This window comes from Myotis yumanensis, unplaced genomic scaffold (genome assembly GCF_028538775.1).
Source record: "Myotis yumanensis isolate MYYU_CA2020_CCGP unplaced genomic scaffold, mMyoYum1.0.hap1 SCAF_13, whole genome shotgun sequence".
Lineage (NCBI taxonomy): Eukaryota > Metazoa > Chordata > Mammalia > Chiroptera > Vespertilionidae > Myotis > Myotis yumanensis.
In genome coordinates, this window is record NW_027223764.1 from 16,389,192 (window position 1) to 16,406,540 (window position 17,349).

Below are 17,349 nucleotides of genomic sequence, written 5' to 3' on the forward strand. Positions count from 1 at the left end.
GGTCTACCCTCCAGTGCCTCACCCTGTGTGACCACATCTCACCCACCATTTGCATCTTTTACAGCTGTGCTTGAAAATACTGTTTGCATCTTCTCTCCATGCCGAGCCACCTTCCGTTAAGGAATCTGTGGCCACAGCTGACCCGTCCGCACTCTGCTTTATAATGGGGTGGGGGGAGGACAGTGGCATTGAGGTGCGTGCCCCACTCCCTTTCATCTGGAAAAATCCCCACCACGAAGCATCATGAGATTACTGGGTTGGACCACATGTACTCCCATCACTCTGCCCGTCCCGTTCCTCCCACCAGATCGCCCTCTCCCCTCCCCGGTCACTGAGGGGCACTGAAGTCTCAGCTCCTTCTTTAAAATAACCGTGGGGTGCACTTAAACTTTAATAAGAGCCCTTTGGTGTGCCTTCCTAGGATCCAGGCACCATTCAGAACGCTTGTTAATCCCCCCACCCAAGGACTTTTCCCCCCGTTGATTTTTAGAGAGAGTGGAAGGGAGGAAGGGGGAGAGAGAGAAACATTGATGTGAGAGAGACTGGTTGCCTCCCGCACAAGCCCCGACTAAGGCCAGGGAATGAACCTGCCACCCAGGAATCGAACCCAAGACCCTTTGGTGCATAGACTGATGCTCTACCACGGAGCCACATCAGCCAGGACAAAACCGTGATTCTCAACCTGTTGTTTTATCTTGTGCCCTCTTTCTGCCTGCAAATGCTCATTAGCCAGGCCTTCTCCTGGGTGCCTCACCCATGGCCTCAGCCTGCCCCGACCCAGCCCTGGGCTTCTGGGCCTGTCCAGTGAGGTGGGTAGGCTGGAGCGAGGTTGGGGGAGGGGTGGCAGCGGCCCAGTTTTGCTGTCTTCTTGCCATGGACTCCACGGAGCCTTCCAAACCGTGACGTAGCAGCCTGTGCTAATGGTCTTGGAATCCAGACCTCAGGCGCCTAGGGAAGGTCCTGGGGTCCTGGTGGCCTGAGAGCCCCATCTGGGGGAAGGGGAGGCCAGTGAGCAATAGGAGGGGATAGGTGCAGAGGTGGGACCAGAAAAACAGGTCAGGCAGGAAGGCAGGGGACTGTGGGGTGTATCAGGAGAGAGGGGAGCCTCTCACCCATTCCTGTTTGCTTTGGACCATGAAGGCCGCATGCTGTGACCTGGAGTGTGTCTTGGCAAGAGTCTCAGTGACAGAGCCTTCTGACCAGGGGAGGCCTGGCCGAGGGTGGGCCGCCTTTCGTTGTTCTTAAAGGCACAGCATGCCACGGGCAGCCCGCACATGCAGTGTCTCTGGGCCGTCTTAGATAGCAGCCCTAAGGTCATGGGAAAGGGGTCAGGCTGGGTCCAGGGTGGAAGCAGTCCCTGGGAGCCCAGCCTTGTACCACGTATGTGGTGTGGTCAGGTGGGCAGCACTGGTGACCTGTACCTGGCCAGGCCCCCTTCAGCCCCCTTCTTCCTCTCAGCATCTCCCTCCTTCTGCCATTTTGGTACAAATTCTCACCCCATCCTCTCCTCCAAATCGCTCCAAGGAGAGAACGTGGGAGTCCTGACTGTGAGTCTCTGCAGTGCCCCTTGCCTGGCACAGGGCCCGTGGGAATGCCTGGACAGATCCTTTCCCAAAAGGCCAAGACCTGAGACAAAGCAAGGCCTCCCTCGTGAATGGAGGCAGGTGTGTGAGGGCTGGGACTGTGCCTCTACTTGTTCTAGCTCCATCTCCCCCCTCCCCCACCCGGACACCAAAACCCTTCTCAGGGGCCTGGGCAGACAGTAGCCCCCACAGGGCTCCGCTCGGATTGACCAGTGTCAGACCACATGAGGGAGGACCTGGAGGAAAGGAAAAGTGAGGTGGGAAGTCACCTGAAGGCTGCCGAGTTCTCCCAAACTCCACACTCACTCCCATCCTACCCCATATCCTCTGGGTTGGCACTCGGGGCTGTGGGCAGAAGCTGGCTCTCTCCTGCTGGCCTCAGTGCCAGGGCCCAGGCTGTGGTTGCACCCTTCGCATGCCCCGCAGGAAGATGGGGAAGGAGCGCCTGAGCCCTGACTGTGAGTCTCTGCAGTGCCCCTCGCCTGGCACAGGGCCTGGCAGGTGCCAGGTGCTCAGTAAATACATGGTTACTGAGAACACTGTACGTCCCTGAATGCCAGGGTGCTCCGTAGACAGATCATACTGCCCTGGTTTGGTGAGGCTCAAGGAGGACCAGTGACCTGTTGTGGGTCACCCAGCTAGTGCCTGGTGAAGCCAGGATCCCAACTGAGGCCTGTCTCGGAGGAGGGGCTAAGAAGTGCCCTGCGCTGAATCCTGGGGTGAGCAGGGCCCAGAGGTGGGGGAGAGTCAGGGAAGGCCCCTAAAGACAAAGTGGGGGATTTCAACAAAGTAGGGGGGTTTAGGAGGGAGAGGGAAGGCAGGGTCCCCCTCCCCCACCAGTTCTTTGTCCTGGGCTGAGCTGTGACCTCAGAAGCCTTTATTAACGTCCTAATTGTGTGCAGCTGGTCTCCTCTGGCCCTAATGAGCTCATTATCCTCTCTCATTAAGAGACCATTGTGGCCTGGTCACCCTGGGGACAGCAGTGGCCTGGGAGTACCCATCACTTCCTGCCGCCCAGGCCCAAAGGGTTCAGCCCTCTCCTAGAGAAACTAAGGCCCCCAGCCCCTGTCTGCACCCCTCACCCAGGTCATATTCTCTCTCTCTCTCTCTCTCTCTCTCTCTCTCTCTCTGCCCTTCCCACCCCTTCCCCACCCCCCATGCCAGCACTGGGAAGCCCTAATCAGAATCCATTTGAGAGGACTTTGATAGCCCAAACAGCTAAAGATTATACTCAGTTTGGAAAGAGAGAGGGTCTAGCTTCTGGCCTGGGCTTTTTTCTCTTGGGGATGGGGGTTCTCTCTTCCCTACCTGGATGGGTGCCCGCCCCCGCCCCCCCCCCCGCCCCCCGCCCTGAGCTGGAGGCGCTGGTCAGGTTACCCCAGTGTGGCCTTCTCCTTCCCTTGGCCCCTGCCACTGAGAAGTGCGCTCTTACTGAGGCCCAGAGAGCAGAGCTGGCTGCTGCGACAGGTGACGTTGCTGTTCTTTCTGGGCCTCTGCTTCCTGGAAAGGGCTGGGCCCTGGCCTGTCAGCCAACCTGGCCGAGTGACACCTTCCCCTGGCACTGCCGAGACATGGCCCTCACAGAGGAGAAGCCAGAATGAGGCAGCCCTCAGGGGGTTGACCAGTTTGCGATTCTCCCAGATGACTTTCCCAGTCTAAGGCTTAGCCCCAGAGATCGGGCCCAGACCCCACAGTGAAGGTGTCTCCTGCGTGTCCAGTGTGTGTGGCTCCTCTCTCATGTTCCCTTACAACAGTTTCTCATTCAAAGGGATGGACGTAGTATCCCCTCCCTATCCTGCCCTGTCTGAGGGTGGTATCTCAGCATAAAGGCAGTCCAGGTGGGTCGACCTGCGTGGGCATGGCTGCCAGGCCAGAAGGCAGGGCTGTGCTAAGGGGTTTCCCATCAAACTCAGCCCCTACCATCCTGCTCTACAAAATCCGCGCCCCCCCGCCCACAAAAAAGAGCATGCTCCCCTTCTACCTAGAAACCAGGGTGACTTGTCAGAAAAGGCTACGTCTGGCAGCCAGCCACCTCCATCTGGGCACAGGGGTGGCCACTCATCAGCTCAAAGCTAACTCCTTTAGTAAAACCTCCCTGAATTTCTTTTCCCAAGAATGGAGGCTGTCAGGATAAGAGGAAAGCTAGCAGAGGCCAGCTGGAATTTGGACTCATCTTCCTGGGACACGAAAAGTGTAAGAAGTAGCTCAGGCTGGTCCCGGGGCATCCACAGAGCTGGCTGCCTGGCCTCCCATATCCCGTGACTTGAGTCCTTCATTCAGCAAAGCTCATAGCTTCCCTTTAGTGGGCGCCTGCTGTGTGCCAGATCCCATGCATTGTTCTTTATCTCATCCAGTCCTCATACTACCCTGCAAGGTAGATGGAAGTCTTCCCATCTTACAGATAAAAACACCAAGGCTCAGAAACATTACGTCACTTTTCAGAGGCCAGAGAGCATGGAAGTGGCAGGGATGGATTCAGACTCGGGTCTTTGGCTCCAAAATGTAGGCTCTGTCCCTCAGTCTCCTCATCTGCCAGGCTGCTTCCTGCAAGCTCAGTTCTGCCCTAGAGACAAAGTAGACACAGATGAGACTTATAGTCTCAACGGGACTAATTCTCAGAGTGCACAGCAGCTATGAGTCGTGGGGTTGACACTCTGGACACCTGGGATTTGAAAGTCGGTTTGGAAGGGCTTCCTGGAGGCTGCAGGTCCTCTGTCCTGGGGGACTGTGTGAACGGGAGGACAGGAGCCAGGCTGAGGATGGCTCTGAGACACGTTGGGCAAGGAGGCAAATCCCAGGGACGTGTCCCCTTGGGTCCCACTTCCCACCATGCTTTGCTATCACGTATTGTATCAGCTGAGGCAAGAGCAAGCCATGTTGCAAAAGATAGTGCCTTCCATTCTTCTGGAGCCCCTGAAGACAGCACCAGACTACACAGGTTAGAATGAATGCATGGATGCATGCATACACACACACACACACACACACACACACACAGTTCAGCTCACCAAGTCATACTGAGGTCTCCTGATAGGGTCCTCAGGCACAGACACCACCTTGCCACCCATGGGTGCTGACTCTTAGTCTAGGAGAATACCAAACAACCACCACCACGCCAATGGTAGTGCAAGGTTTTTGAGCTTCTCCTTTGTGTGAGGTCCCAAGCTAAGCTACTTGTATCATTTATTCACGTCAACAACCTCTGGAAGTAGGCTTCATGAATTGCTCTCATATCAGAAAGGGGACTCTGAGGTTCAGAGAGGTTTAGTAATTTGTCCATGATCACATGGATAGGAAGTAGCAAGCCAAGACCTGAATTTGAGTTGTTCTCCCCCCAGGCCCCTAAGTATTACCTTCTACCCCCAGAGGACCCTCACCCAGACACACAGACACTCACGTACACAAAGCACATGCCCAGTGTCATGCACATACCCACTCACAGACAGGCACCCATATCCAGGGACACACGTTCTCCAGGAGCCGCCTCTGCCCTCGTGCACACGGCAGACGTGCACCTTGTCCATGTCTGTGGTGGCTAAGAATATGGACTCTGGAGCCGGACTTCCTGGGTTTGAAGTCCAGCTCTGCCTCTTCCTAATTGGCATCTATCTCTGCCTCAGTTTCCTCATCTGTGAAGTGGGGATGCTGATGACAGTAACACTTATTTCACAAGATTCTTGAAGATTAAATACAGTAACATGTAAAATTAGTGCCTGGCACCTAGTGCTCTTCTCAGAATCTGACCATGATCGTCATATATAATAAATGTGCAGACACGCTTTTGTTCCAGATGTACATAGATACGTACATGGACATAACCTACCTCCCTGTCCACACCTCCCCCTGCACACACTCTCAGCCTCCACAGGAAAGAGGACTCCACGTGCATTGGAGGTGAGCCTGGGAGCCCCACGGGGCTGGCTGGCACCTGAGTTCTCTTGGCCAGCTGGGCCACGCCCAGGGGTTCAGGCTCTAATTGCTCCTTGCTGGAGCCGCAGTGACTTTGGTCAGGAGCCCTGGTTGCAGCAATTGACGTCTGAGCTGCTGGCGTCTGGGACAGGCCTGTCAGCAGCCATGGGTGGGCGCAGCCTCAGGGAACCTCCCCCAGAAGCCTGGCTGTATGACTCATGCCAGGGTTCCCAGGAGGTCTGCATGGAGCTGGTGGACACCTCTGCCCATGTTCACTCATGCCCACCTGGGCGGTATTTGAACCTATCCATCTTTACTTGGTGAAGGTGCCCACAGCCAAGCCAGCAGCATGTTGTTCTCTGCAGGGCCTGATGCAGGACTGACCTGAGACTTAAAGACAGCTCAGCCCTGCTCATTTTAGGGCTGGAGTGTAATTGTAAGCCCAGGCCAGTGTTCTCAGGCAAGGTGGGCAGGGACCACCAGGCCTTGAGGATGATGGGGGTCCCAGCCCCAAGTCTTGGGCGTACAGCAGGAGAATAGGATCCTAAGTTGCTGCCTTGGGGTGGGAGACGCTCACGGTCGCTGATAATGTGACCCAGACTCCCTAGAAGTGTCTGGTGCAGCAAAATTTTGAGGTTGAAAGGGCTCAGATCGCCCTGGCATCCATGGGGCACCCAGGCAGTCTGAGTGCAGGGCATCATGCCGCCCTGCCCATGAGGCACCTCAGCCACACACTTAGCAAGTCTCTGCCCAGCTCCCCCTGTGTGCCAGGCCTGTGCAGCAAAGGTGGGAGGGGGGCCAGACCTGCCCTGCCCCTGGGTTTCCCTGTGCCAACAAGTCTAAATCCATCTCTCTATCCCAGATTCCTGGCTCCTGGGGAAGGGAGGGAGCATCATGTACATGGAAGGGTTCCCAAAGGGTGAAGCAAGGGGGAAGGGAGATGATGCCACCAGCAGGAAAGAGACCCAAATCCTGGGATTATGAGGTCCTTGGAGCCAGGGGCCAGTTCCCAAGGTGGCCCTGGTGAGTGGGAATCTGGGCAGGGACTGCTTACCTAAGTGCCTCAGAGAGCTTCATCCTCATCTAGGGAGGTCTGTGCTAACAGTTGCCCAGTGGACTTGACTCATATGGTGGACCTTCGATCGTGAACCTTGGTGATTGCTGGGTAGGGATGGCATTAGCGGGACTGTCTCAGTTCCAGTGAGGAAAACCTGCTCTGGTTACATTAGAACGAGAAGGTCATTGACTCACTGTGATTAGAGGTCCAGTGGGGTGTTCTAGTTGTAAGATACCTGGAACCCAGAGGTCAAATGACGTTAATCAGAACTGATTTTCTCCACCTCTTGACTTTGCTGCTTCTGTTTTCACTTAACTCTCGGGCCATCTCTTCCCATAATACCCCTGCGATTCTTGGTTTATGTGGGACTTAGGGTTCAGATCACCAAACACCCATCTCAGTTCCCGAACGAGTGCCTGAACCTTTACAATGTCCAGGGAGATGACAGACTAGGCAGGAGATGATTGGCCAGATGTACCCACTCCTGTGGTCAAGGAGGCAGAGCCACATGGCGGAGAGCCCTACGCGGTGGCTCCCTGTTCTGTGACCTCCACATGGGCTCTGCAGAAGAACACCCGGAGCTGGTACTTCTTGGCAGAAACTGTTGGGGTTCCCGAAAGTGCTCCCCCAGAGGCTGAGAGAACAGGGAGGGCATACCAGACACAGCCCCTGCAAAGTCCATGCCTCCAGCTTCTTTGGAGACTGTGTGAGCTGCAGCCACACCTTTACGGTCTGGGCCTCAGGGAAAGTGGCGATGCTGATCTAGGCAGCCCGCTCCATGGCCCCATGAGTGGCGGGCCCAGAATGTGCAGGTGGCAGTGGAGTCCAGACCCCTCATCTGTGGATTTTCCTTTTTGGTGTTTGTTTTTTTTTTAAGCAGTTTTAGGTTCACAGCAAAATTGAGCAGAAGGTCCAGAGGTACATGTCCACACACATGCATAGACCCCTAGTATCCATATCCCCATCAGAGTGGTCCATTGTCACTATTGATGAGCACATACTGACGCGTCCTAATCACCCAGATGGGGTTTACCTCAGGGTTCACTTGGTGCAGTACATTCTGTGGGTATAGACAAGCATGTAGTGACGTGCACCATCGTTATGGTGTCATACAGACGTTAGGCCTCCGTGGCTTTGCAGAGCTGCACGCAGAGAGTTGTGGAACTCTTCACAAAGGGCGGGCACAGTGGGCATTCAGGACTAGATCATGGGCTATTTGCCACCCCAGGCCTGTCACTCAGGGCAGTGAGGACCTAGTTGAAGATCTACGATGACCCTGGATTCTGAGCCGTGTGCAGTGGTGGGAATGTTTTCCTCTGAACCTCTCCATTCTCATCACAGCAGCCCTCAGGCAGCCTCCTCCACCTCCCAGTGCTAAGCCCAGCTGGGGATACCCTGGAAGCCCCGTGTACCCCCTCCTTGGGCAGCCACTCGCTGCTGTGGGCAGTGACCAGGCCTTGGTGCTGCCCAGGTGAAGCCCTGGGTCTCTTGACAGGGAATGGTGCAGATTTGGAATTGGTGAGCTCTGTCCTGGGTAGGAAAGAAGTGGAGCCAGATTGCTTTGTGGGCAGAGGAGGCTCAGGATGGAATGGGGCAAAGGCATCCTAGAAGAGTGCCTTCTAGGAAGGGAGGAAGGCATTCAGCAGACTTCCAAGACCTGGGTGCTCAGAGTACTTTGCTCAGTCAACGTTGGTTTGAATGATGAATGAATGAACCAATGCATGAAGAAAGAAAATGACCGAGCTTTTATCACTTGGCCATGACCGTCAAGGGTCACTCAAGGGTGCAGTGCCCACTTACTGTGACTGAAATGTCAACACACTTACGGCAGCTGTAAGGAGCACAGATGTGGAAATGCCACTGACCCGTGATGGGGAAAGGGGAATAGTGACCATTAGAAGGTACCTGTGAGGCGTTTATCCCTGGATACCTTAGAAGCAGAGAAAGCATCCAAACTCGGGGCCACACAAGTGGTCCTACTTCACAGACCCTGCAGGGTCTCTGGGTTTGGCCTTTCCTGCAGGGTGACTTTCACACATTGGACATACCATTGTCTCGATATTTGGATTTTTTTCATCAAACACTTGTGGGAGTGTGCATCGCAGTCCATCGGGCCCTCTTCTCGCGGAGCGTGTTGGTCAGGCTCCTCGAGGCTGGACGTGGGCCGGGCATTTGCCGGGCACCTGGGTTGTCTGGCTCTGTGCCTTCTCCTCCTCCTCCTCATCCAGGCCCTACCGCCTCTGCCACCCCTCTGGGTTCTCATGGCACTATTCTCTCTTGTTCCCTCTGTAGGATGGTGGTTCGTGAGCACCTCTGAGGAGCAGGGCTGGGTCCCTGCCACCTACCTGGAGGCCCAGAATGGTACTCGGGACGATTCAGACATCAACACCTCCAAGAGCGGGGAAGGTAAGGGCCTGCAGGTTGTGGGGGGCGGGTAAGGAGGCAGGTTCTGGGAGCTGGCTGCCCCCGGAATCCCCAGGGATTGGTGCCCACCCCATCCCTGGCCCCAGGAATGAGCCCAACTCCTGGAGGCAGCTTTCCCACTCTTCTCCCTAAACCCATCACAGCCCCTGCAGAAAGCTGACCATGTTTCAGCCCCTCCTCTCTCGCTCTGACTCACAAGCTCACCTCCCATCCAGGCCTGTCCCTGCGGCCCCCATGTGGGGCTAAAATGAGAGGGGAAATTCCCATGGGGTGTGGATCTTGGGGTTTGGCAAATTTGGAGCAGAGACTGGGAAGAAGAGTCTTGGGCTAGACCCCCAAAGTTCCCTGTCCCTCAAGAAGCCCCCCCATTTCCCAAGAAGCCCCAGGTTCCTCTGGGCCCCACAGAGACCCTCCTTTGCCTGCCCCCACCCCACACAACTTCTGTGCACGGGTTGTTCTGCTCAGAGGCTTCGGCTCTGGTATCCGTTAGTCTAGCTGAGGGTGCGGGCGCGGAGGGCAGGTCTGTGAGTCATTTCTCAGTGTTGCAGTCACCAGACAGGTGGCTCCAGGCCCTGCACCATCAGCCTCTCTGATTTGCTAGGTCTTTCTAGTTGCATTTCAAGGAGCCTGCCTCAGGCCAGCATTGGTCTGGACAGCCTGTCTGTGGTCTCAGGTATTCCCCAGAGCAGCTGCCAGAGCCCAGTGTGAGGCACCCCTAGTTCCCGGCTGCCTGCTTCTAATGATTTCCAAGCCTCCCGTGTCCTGGCAGCAGGAACGCTTGCCCTAACTAACGGTCAGTGGGGACCGTCCAAATGGCATGTCTGAGAGCCAGGGGGATGGAGGCCTGCCACCCGGGGCTGAGGCCACCTCCAGGCCTCCTCCCCTACCCTCTTCCCATTGCCCAGGCCAAAACAAGCAGTCCGCCGAGCGCCAGCTCCTTATTCATCCTTCCCCTAAATGTCCGTTACTCAGCAGGCAGTTGGAGCCCCACCCTTCCTCCTGTGATGCTTTAGTTCAGTCCCTTGACCAGAATGGCAGTCCCTGCAATGCATGTCCACCTTGTGACCGGGCTCCAGGGACTAGGCCCCACCAGGAAGCCCCGTGTGCTCAGGCCAGGTGCTCAGTCCTTCCAGCTGCATCCTAAGCCCTGGAGTGGGGCCTTCATCCCATCAGAGCTTCCCTACCCGCTGTCAGAGCTCCTCCCAGGCTGGTCTCACACAGGCCCTGACTTACGTTCCACCGAGCTCGTTCAGTCCACTCCAATGACAGGCGAGGAAGCAGGCTTAGAGAGGGTGGTGTAGAAACTTGGCCGTGGGGCCTGGACCGAGTCCACACCTCCTGACCTTTAGTCCAGGCCTCCTGCTTACAAGAAGCAGACCACACAGGCCACTGTCCTCCTTCCAGGCAAGCAGCTCCTTCCCAAGAAGCTTTGGTGGCATTTGGTTCAGGTGTGTCCGGACAGGTTGCTGGGACTCTAATTGCCCGCTTCCCTTTCCCAGACCTGGGCAGCTAGCACCCTCCTCCTTCGGTGCCTAGAGGTGGGAGCTGGTTGGCCCCCTGGAGTCCTGGTCTGGTGTCAGTGCCACTGGTGTTCCATGCGAAGGCGGGGGTATCTGGAACCGGGACGAGGCAACCAGACGACCGGCGCAGAATGCTGCCCTGGAGAGGGTGGCTGGACAGAGGGGCCTGGAGCAGTGAGAGGCAGGGGAGGCAGCTCCTGTCATCAGATTCACATGGATAATGTGGGGAGAAGGAACAGAACCAGGGCCCGTGGCCTTCACCCATGTGTGCACTTCACTCGGCACCATTTCTTAGGGATCAGCCATGAGCTTGGCCTTTTGTTGGGCTCTGGGGATACAGATAGTCTTTGCCCTCAATGGGTGACTGAAAGCCGGACATAAACGCAGAACAGTAAGAGCTATAAGCCCTGCGGAAGGGATCTGAGTCTCTTCCACACACTGTGCCTGGCTCATGGTGGCAGGGTCACAAGCAGGACCTGGTGAGTGGGGCTGTAAGCCCTGGTGTGATGGGCCCCCACACTGCCCCAGGAACCGGGACAACGGCTGGAGCAGCGGCCTCTCCCTGGGGTCCCTGCAGAGGTTCATCCTTGCACTGGCCAGAGCCAAGGACCCTCTCACCTCTCAGGTGCTGAGATTCTAAATCAGTGATGGCGAACCTATGACATGTGTGTCAGAGGTGACACGTGAACTCATTTTTTTGGTTGATTTTTCTTTGTTAAATGGCATTTAAATATATAAAATAAATATCAAAAATATAAGTCTTTGTTTTACTATGGTTGCAAAGATCAAAACATTTCTATATGTGACATGGCACCAGAGTTAAGTTAGGGTTTTTCAAAATGCTGACACGCCGAGCTCAAAAGGTTCACCATCACTGGTCTGAATTCTCAGCCCAACTCTGGTTCTGGGGCATGACCTTCAGCTTTGGTCATGCCCATGATGTCCCTTGTTAGACCTGCCCCCATCCGGCAGGTGTGTGCCACTGACCTGGGAGTGTGACCCTTCCCTTCCTCCCTCCCTCTCCTGCCCCATCCATCTCATCTTCATCTCCATTCTCTCCCCCGGTTCCTGTCGGCCGCATGTTCCATCGCCATCTCCCACGCCAGTGTCCAAGAGACGCAAGGCCCATCTGCGGCGCCTGGATCGCCGGTGGACCCTGGGCGGGATGGTCAACAGGCAGCACAGCCGAGGTGACCACGGGCACCGGCTTCTCACCTACAGCTGCCGCCTCTTTCTCTCTCACTAACACCTCTGCTCCTCTCGGGCTCTGCCTGTGACCTCCTCACCCAGATCCACTGGCCAGGCTTTTCTCTCGCCCACTGCAGCTATTGGGGGAGGGGAGGGGTGGGGAGGGGGGCACGGGGCTGCTGGGAATCGGGATGACACTAGAGGTGGCTCTGGTTTCTGTCTGTACGGGGGTGGGGGTCATGGGACCTGAGGCAGGGTCAGGGAGCATTTGGACTTGATGGTCCACATTTGTCCTGGGAACTGCAGATTAAGAGAACTGAGTGTTTCTGAATCTGTTCATGGGCCATCACACACACACACACACACACACACACACACACACACACACACACGCTGCATTGCCTTCCTCCCCTGAGAAGGTGCTCCCTGAGCCAAAGCTGTTCCAGCGTTCCTTAGGGACAGAGTAGGAAGAAGGACCAGCCCATAACCCACCTCCTCCAGCCAGCTCCCAGGAAACTAGAAAGGAAGCAAGAGCCAGACCCAGCCTGCCGCCTCCAGCATCTCCAGCACCAGCCATTGGGACTTGGGGTGGGGAGCTGCTGACCTAGAGGATTCCATGGAGGCCCCTGGTCTGCCACCCAGGCTAATCAGGAACCAAGACATTTGCAGGTTCAGGGCCTTTCCAACGTCCAGGAGCTGGGAACATAGTGGGTGAGGGCCTCTAACAAACCCTGACACATGTCCAGAGCCCCCGGGCCAGAGCGGCCAGCTTCCCCTGCCTCTGGGAGAGCGTGTTGTGTATGCTCCGGGCAGGGCCAGGGAGAGCTGAGAGGGTGTGTGATAAGCACTGGCCTCTCTAGAATGGCAGGGGTGCCCTGTGACTTGCACCCCGACCCTGAAGTTTGTTCCTGAACAAATATAAGACCATGTTCAGTATCTGTCCCCAAGCCTCAGGCAGCAGGAAGCCTGGACTCTGTGGTGGCCACTGCCTGTGGCTGGCTTAGTGTCAGGCTCAGAGCACTGACCGTGAGGAGCCCAGCTTGTCCTAAAGATGGAGTGTGGGTTGGACCCCGGAGGCTAGCACAGGGCAGGGTGCTGGGTCATGGAAACAGCAAGAACAGGTGGGATGTAAAGCAAAAGCAGTCTAGAGCAAGGAGGGACGGGAAAGCATTGCTGGGGGACCAGGCTAGGATGCAGCCCCGAGCCTTGGTGGCAAAGGACAGCGGGACACGGGCCTGGAAAAAGCAGCAGGGAGGAAGGCGTGGCCTTTCCTATCCCCTCTAGCATCTGCTCCAAACACTGTGACACACTGAGCCCCAAGTACAATTCTGTCTCCACAGCCACATGGACACGTGCAGCCAGTGACGCACCACTCTGCATAGCCCTGATGGCCACAGGTCACTGTCACAGCCAATCCCACAGCTGCACATCCACTCACGGATACACATAATTCCACATATGCAACCACATGTAGACTGCTCCATGTACACATTATTTACACAGTCACAATAACAGCCACACACGCTGCTCACGGCCACACACATGTTTAGCTCTGCAGCAATACCACAAGTACACATATAGCTCCATGGAGTCTCATGTGCATGGCTCCCATGCCACAGATACACAGGCAGTATAGTCACAACTCCAAACATATATCACATATATGTAGATACAAATACCCAGCCAGACACATACTTCTGTGGTCACCCATAAATATGCAAATGCAAGTCCACAACTTCTCTCTCTCTCTCTCTCTCTCTCTCTCTCTCTCTCTCTCTCTCTCTCTTTTTCTCACACACACACAGACACACACACAAGGGATCTAAACAACATTATTTCCCAGTCTTAGCCCTAAGTTAAATCAGGCAGCCAAGAAAAACTTGCTAGAAGTTGGCTAGGAGACACTTGGTTACAAAGAGCCGAGCTGATGGGGGGAAGCAGGCAGTAGGTCATATAGGACTAGACAAGAGAAGAGCAGTGCCTCCCCAGGGCCTCCATTCCCTGTTCCCTCAGCCAACCAGGCCTTTGGAATCAAAAGGCCCCTTGCAGTGGGGTTGGGTAAATTGTGGGGGCCCACGGGGGAGCCGGGGAGACTGCTGACGGAGGGGAAAGTGTTTGGAAAGAGGAGGCGTCTGTGGTTTGGAAACTGCAAGGCTCTCCAGCCCCTGCCTCCAAAACCAAAATAGGCCTGTCCACCTCCCCGCAGCCACCCACCCACTCACCCAGCGGGCGGCCTGGCCAGCCCTTCCTGGGCGGGGTTGCCACCATCTTTGGGTGGCATATCAGAGTGGCCACAGCCATGGTGTTTCTCAGAAGCCCCGAGTGCCCCCCAGAGCTCACAGTCCCCATTCCCTCAACTCCAAAGGGGCATCTCTCCTGGAGACCCCAACCAACCTGAATCTCTCACCACCCCCCGAGGCCATTTCCATCTGCCTGGGCATCCTCCCGCTGGTCCCTAGGTGGGAGGTGTGGCCCTGCTTCTGCGGAGGGGCTGGCTGTGCTGCTCCCTCGGGGAAACCTGGGAGCTAGGGGCCTGAGTTCCACGTAGCACATGTTCACACGGAGGAAATTCACGCCTCCACTGTCTGAGCCAGCTGTGGCAGAAAACCAAGCCCCTAGACAGACCAGCTGGAAGAGTTGCCCGGCCTGGAACCAGGACCCTGAGTTTTCATCACCTGGAGCCTACACAGCTCCAGGACAGGACAGGCCTCGGAGCCAGCCAGATAAATTGCTAGGAGCCCATAAACTCTCAGACACCTGTGTTCTCGGTGGCCTCGGGGCCACCAAGAGAAGAGCCTTTTGCAGGAGCAGCTCAGCTCTCCTGGGGAAGGCCGACATCCTTGGTGCCGCCCACCTCAAGAGGGTCAGGGGGATGCGGGTGGTTACAGGGGCTCTGTCCTCCGCACGCCCCCGGGGGCTGTGGAGGCTGGTGCACGGGCCTGGAAGCTCCAGAGCCTGAGCCCACATGACAGGGTTTAGGCCGTGTTCTCTGCCATGCGGCCGGGCAGGGCTCCTCTGATCTTCCCGAGAGAAGGACTGTAATTTTTCTCTGCAAAAGCAACTTTGCCTAGGAAAACTTTAATGATGGCTTCCTGCTGGAACCACAGGCTTTTAAAAATAGCCCAGCTGAGCAAAGGCAAAATGTGGAGCCCAGGCCTCGCCTCCCCCTAACCTCAGAACTCTAGCTTCCCGGGGCCTGGCGCTGCCCCTCTGGCCACCGCCGGGGCCAGGCTACACCGTGCCCCACTGGAAAATGGAGCGGGACCAGGAGCAGGCAGGAGAGTGGAGGGCTGGCCTCTGGAACACTGGACTTCTCAAAGGCCGAGTCAGAATCTGGCCGAAGGAGGTTCTCAGGCGGTCCTGGCAGCTCTCGGCACGGCTGCACTGGAATCTGAAAGCTTCCAGGAGCCGGTCGGTGCTGAGAAAGGCTCACAGTGGAGAAGAGACGCCCACGGGTCGTCACCCACCTTCTGCCTTTTGGCGGCCTTTCAGATTCGGCCCTCGGCCCATCAGCTCTGTCCTCACAGCCTGGCAGGGCAGCTGCCTCCATCCCAAAGGGAGCTGCTATCTCAGCCCAGGACAGGGCTGCAGACAGGACCCCGATAATCCAGGGAAGAATGAACAGATGGCCTTCCTTTCACAGGCGTTTGGGGTGGCAGCTGCCCCCTCCCCCGACTGCTGCCCGAGGCTCAGCCAGGCTGCCCTCCAGGGTCCAGCTAAGGAGTCGGGGTGATTGTCACAGCTGGAAGCCAGGAGGTGGGGGGCAGGCATCTCAGAAACTCGTGTTCTGTGCCAGCATCCTACTATTTTGAGCTCGCAGAAAGCCTCCGGCCCAGCGCCCCTGCTCAGCCCCGCCTGCCCCTTCATCCACGCACCCACAGTCCATTTGGAGCTCCTGTTGTGTGCAAGGCACTGTCTCAGCCCCAGGGGAGCACCCACACGGGAGAGGGCAACGTAGGTTCAGGGTGCCCCCTCCAAGGGCCGTGGCCAGATGGCCGGTTCTTCCCTACCTATGCTCTGCTCCTAGTTCTCCTCGAGGGCAGGGTGGGGACATGTACATCTTCCTGAAGCCTGCGTGGTCCTCTGGGAGGCTCTCCATCCAAGAGGCAGGGTTTGTGGCCAGCCAGCTGTGGGTCTAGCTGTCAGGGAGTCCTGGAGGCAGGCAGAGCTGGCCCCAGTAGAAGCAGAAGAATCACCTCCCTGGGAGCCTGAGCAAGGAGCCATGTGGAGGCAGCAGGGCCTCCTGCCAGGAGAGAGGCTGAAGGAACCAGGGAAGACACATGTGGCCCAGCCTCCCACGCCTGCCCTGAGCTCCCACACGGCACCTTTCCCAGTGCCTGGGAGACCCTGAACAGGCCCACAGTCAGCCTGGGAGACCAGAGCAGGCAGCTCCCAGAGGGGATCTGCCATGCTGTGTGGTCAGCTTGGCATGCTGTCCTCCAGACCAGCAGTCACCGACCTTTCGGACCTCGCGGACCACCAGTTGGTGACCGCTGCTCCAGATAATTTCCGGGCACGGCAGCTTGCTCAGGGCTCCGTGAGCTGAGGCCCTGCCTGGTTGTGCTCGTTGTCCATGGGACCCTTATCTTAACAAGACACATAACCTGCCCCTTGGAACGCGTGTTACCCAAAATCCTCTCAGGGAAATCACATGATCAGGTGGCCAGATGACCAGATGAGTGGTCAGGTAAGGCTTTCCTGAGGACGGGGCTCCGGAGCATTCAGAAGACCAGACAGGAAGGATAAGGGGTTGAGGTGGAGAAGGGCTAGGAGAGCAAGTCCGAGACCCAGAAGTGTCACACATTCAGGGCAAGAGGAGGTGTGCCGTGGGGCCTCCAGGCATTCAGGGGACACTCAGGCTTGGTCTCAGACTTCTCAACACAGGCCCATGAAGGACAGGTTCCTCCTAACCCTGCCCTCAGCCCATGGAGCTGGGAGCCGAAGGACTCCAGGCCCCGGCAGCCTGGCTACTGTTACTGGTCTAGGAGGCCGGGAGAGCCTTGGTGTTGCCCAGGGTTTTGCCAGACCACCTGAGGCCCTGGCTGGCTTTGGCACACACTGGGAGCAGCGATGAAGCCTGGTCCCTTCTCTTCCCTGGAAGAGCCAGATGCTGACCCAGTGCACCTTGGCAACCAGCTAAGCAAGGCCAGGCCAGGGGGGAGGAAGAGGCAGGAAGGAGGAGCACATCCCAATCTCAAGTAATTGTGCTTTCTTGCTTGTCCTGCCACCCACAGAGGAGAAGTATGTCACTGTGCAGCCTTACACCAGCCAAAGCAAGGACGAGATTGGCTTTGAGAAGGGCGTCACCGTGGAGGTGATCAGGAAGAACTTGGAGGGCTGGTGGTACATCAGGTAGGAGCCCCAGCAGAGGAACGAGATGCCCTGAGCAGCAGAGCAGGTAGATACTGCTGAGGGGCCGGGGACACCAGATGGCGAGTAGATACCGACAGCAGCTTTGCACCCACGGCCCTGGCTTGGCGGCACTGAGCCTGCACAGCTGAACATCCCAAACAGAGATTGCTCACTTCGTAGATCCTCTCCCGGGACACGTAAAGCAGAGCCTGAGCGGCAGCCAGCGGGGCACGGGGGCTCCGGCCCAGCTTGCAGGCGATGGTGCAATCGCTCCCCTGCAAGACCCATGCCACTGCCAAGAGCGTCCGGCACATCT

At 56.9% G+C, this 17,349-nt stretch overlaps 1 protein-coding gene across 3 annotated transcripts in view; it reads left to right on the forward strand.

Moving 5' to 3' along the window:
* The window catches only part of SH3PXD2A (SH3 and PX domains 2A), a 209,967-nt gene that overhangs the window by 181,629 nt on the left and 10,989 nt on the right, over window positions 1–17,349 (forward strand). For 2 of the 3 annotated variants that reach the window (XM_070432354.1, XM_070432355.1), the window contains 2 exons: window positions 8,842–8,955; window positions 16,916–17,033. In XM_070432354.1, coding sequence (XP_070288455.1) covers window positions 8,842–8,955; window positions 16,916–17,033 — 232 coding nt within the window. Of the gene's footprint in view, window positions 1–8,841; window positions 8,956–11,599; window positions 11,684–16,915; window positions 17,034–17,349 lie in introns of all 3 variants that reach the window. The other variant, XM_070432353.1, reaches the window with a different exon arrangement.